This window comes from Cydia splendana, chromosome 21 (genome assembly GCF_910591565.1).
Source record: "Cydia splendana chromosome 21, ilCydSple1.2, whole genome shotgun sequence".
In the NCBI taxonomy this organism is placed as follows: domain Eukaryota; kingdom Metazoa; phylum Arthropoda; class Insecta; order Lepidoptera; family Tortricidae; genus Cydia; species Cydia splendana.
The window spans coordinates 6,649,110-6,652,458 of record NC_085980.1 but is presented as its reverse complement, the minus strand read 5'-3'; the positions used below and the strand labels follow the sequence as shown (position 1 = coordinate 6,652,458).

Below are 3,349 nucleotides of genomic sequence, written 5' to 3'. Positions count from 1 at the left end.
CAATTTGAAAAGAAATAAGTATATATTATAGCGCTCTCATAACTCTACAAATAAAAAAAAATACTGTCAGATATTTTTGCGCGCTTTGTTGTGCAAGATATTTATTGCAGGTGACTGTACGTACGTACGTCACATAAAACACTATTGCTTATATAAATTTATTTATTTTAATTTAATTTAATTGGAAAAAACATCTTTTAATATTATTTTATTAGTCATCCACGCATACATTATATTATGTTTTTTACGTAAAGCCTAAAAAATGTTTCTAAACCTGACACATGAGTTCCGGCAATAGAATTATTTAAGAATAATTCATACATTACGCATAAATCCTATAAATAACCAATTGACACAAATTTATAACCCATCAAACTAACCATGAAACAACCCAAATATCTTACGCCCAAATGAAATCACCCGCTTTATTTACCGTAGTAAACATGGGGTCGAGACAAGGACAAATAAACATAGATCCCTATACGTGTGAGAGGGGCAGATGCGACTATAGCCCCGCCCATGCCACTTGAGTCCGCTTGGATTGGCTTCGCCGCAATCACCATCAGTCTTCCACGGTTAGCCCACAATACAAGTCTATTAGTGACCTAATGGAGGTCTTTGAACAACACAACGAGATCTCAACATCTTTCAATAACAACAACATCAAGCACAACTACAATGAATGCAAAGAATTCTACAACAGCTACGTTGAAATCGAGGACAAGAAAGAAGATTTCCTAGAGAAGACTTATCGACCGAAATTAGAGGACACAGCGCATTTAAACACGCCGTTTTCCGTCAAAGACATACTCAACATAAACCAGACGAATATTTACAACTATGAGAGGACTGAAACTTGGAAGAACGAACGACGTTACGACTACATGTACCAGCCTCAGACGTGCCCTGAATACTTCGGACAAGTTTATCCAAATATCCCTATGCATACAAACATAGAGCCTTGTTGGAGCGAGCCGTACCACGACCCGAAGATGGAAGAATACTACAGCTACAACCCTTACTGTCACAACGTGTGTCAGAGCTTCGACCAGTATGTCCTGCCTCATGTGGAAACAAAGGAACCTCAAAGAGAGCTCCATACGCCGACGTCGCAGTTTCAAGAGAGATTTGCTGAGAAGACCGTGCCACCTGTTGAGGATCCACCGGAATATCCTGCTATGGAGACGTTTGAGAAGCTGCCAGCAGTGTCGAGGAGAAATTCAAGTAAGTAGACATTGTGTTTTCTTCCATGAAAGAGATAGGTAGTTCTTAATGTTTTTTTGTACATAGACAATGGCAATTAAGCTTGCTAACGGTCCGCGAGACAGAAAGCGTTTACACAAGCATATAATATTAATGATGCTTGCAGTTTAAGAGGTGTCACATACGCATTGTGTATGGTACATTAAAAAGTATTAACTCTCCTTTTTAAACCGCCTATTTTAGAAACTCCATTATGTTGTAACGCAACAAGTAGACATTGATTATAATAATCATAATAATTGGTCATGTATAATTATTAGTATGTAAGTACCTAATTATTATACCTACTGAACACGATTAAGTACCTACTTACATTGTAATATTCTACATAATATAACAAATTATAGTGTGTCGTGCATTCTCACAGTAAATACCTGAAATATTCGGGTGTGCATAGAAAAAAACATAATTTATTTAAGTACCTACATATCTCTTACAAATGTCTTATTTTTGTCAACAGAAACTCCGACAAGCCCGTGCTCAGACAAGATGGACAGGAAAGACAAGAGAGCCAAAAGAAAACCCAGGATCCTGTTCTCCCAAACTCAAGTCCACGAGCTCGAGAAACGCTTCAACGCCCAAAGATACCTCTCAGCACCAGAACGTGAAGAAATGGCCAAGTACTTACACCTCTCACCCACGCAAGTCAAGATCTGGTTCCAGAACAGACGATACAAAAGTAAAAGGATTAAACCAGACGAAGTAAGCACATCTACTGACGCTAAACCAAGCAAGAATATAGGCAGAAAGTTCTTCAAACCAGAAAGTAAAGAAAAAGAAGATATTAGCTTTGATACCTTTAAATCTATCGCTGATACATATGAAAAAGACGAGTCGTTAACTTCAACGAATTATTTCGAAGATACCTTTCCTTACGAAGAGAACCAAGAGAAGTTTTTCAGAGAAAAAACTGAGGAAAAAGTTAGTTCAAATGTGGGAATGTACTATGTTAATCATTCATACGAAATGCCTAAAGACTATAACGAAACGCCGGAAGTTAAAAAGTATTTTTCTAAATTACAATTTATTGACAGTTTTTAATGTGAAATTAGTTTTTTAGTGCTTATAATTAAGTTTTTATTGTTTCGACTGTTATGATTTGATATATTTTAGGTTAAGTTTTTTTGGTTTTTATGTAAGTGTTTTGGAGACGTACCTAATCATTTTATACCTACGTCTAAATTTTTAGTTATTTACATCTTGCCTTACAATGTGCCATTTTAGACTGAATACCAAAGTATTACAACTATTTTGTTATAATGTACTTAATTTAGATTATGTATTATGCGTTTAATGCGCGACCATTCATGTAAAATATTAAAATAAGTATTATTAAGTTGTTTTCGTATTTTTTTAAGTTGACTCTGTACTTAGTTACTAGAAAGTAACAGACTCGTGCCAAAATATTTGTAAAAAAATAAATCACTATGAAATGAAATGTTTAATTCAATTTTCCTTTCGCTTTGTTTGAAAAAAAAAAGTAATATACTTGATTATTCCATCCTGTTAAAAGTTGATTATCTTATTAGCAAAGGTACCTATTAGTAAACAAGCTTAGCCCTCAAATATTTTTGATTCCTAATAAAGGATGACTCACGCTAGACCGGGCCGGGCCCGGGCCGAGGCGTCCGACATGTGTTTTTCTATGACGGCAGATCGGTGGCACGTGGTGTTTTTCAAAGTACTGTCATTATACTTAGCTATTTTGAGCACTAGACATATTGACTTTCAAAGTATTGTCATTAGGCTTTTTGAACGTAGCTATTTTGAGCACTATTAGACATATTGACTTTCAAAGTATTGTCATTAGGCATTTTGTACAAAGGACGGAGTAGTGATTTTCGAAAATGAGATCGTTCGATTAAAACTGTATTAGGACATGCATCTTTAGGAATTTCGTACATAGACATTTTGATTTTCGATGTTCTGTCTTTAGGAATTTCGTACTTAGGAAATTTGATTTTAGAAATTAAGCTACATAACCTTTTCAAATAAGAAATACGTCAATAATGCTCTACCAAATCTCTATCTTAACCCCGCCCACGCGTGCGAACATTATTAAAACATTAAAGAATGACCTGGCGAG

The 3,349-nt window shown here is 35.4% G+C and overlaps 1 protein-coding gene across 1 annotated transcript; it reads left to right on the top strand.

Moving 5' to 3' along the window:
* Positions 1-315: 315 nt before the first annotated feature.
* Positions 316-2,550, top strand: LOC134801207 (uncharacterized). The gene is made up of 2 exons (XM_063773740.1): positions 316-1,224; positions 1,724-2,550. The coding sequence occupies exons 1-2, from the start codon at positions 609-611 to the stop codon at positions 2,302-2,304; spliced, it is 1,197 nt and encodes a 398-aa protein (XP_063629810.1). The 5' UTR covers positions 316-608; the 3' UTR covers positions 2,305-2,550.
* The last annotated feature ends 799 nt before the right edge of the window (positions 2,551-3,349 follow it).

Coding starts and splice junctions, on each gene's coding strand:
- LOC134801207 (XM_063773740.1), top strand. CDS start 609: ATGGAGGTCTTTGAACAACACAACGAGATCTCAACATCTTTCAATAAC. Junction 1,225..1,723: donor AGTGTCGAGGAGAAATTCAA/GTAAGTAGACAT, acceptor TTTTGTCAACAG/AAACTCCGACAAGCCCGTGC.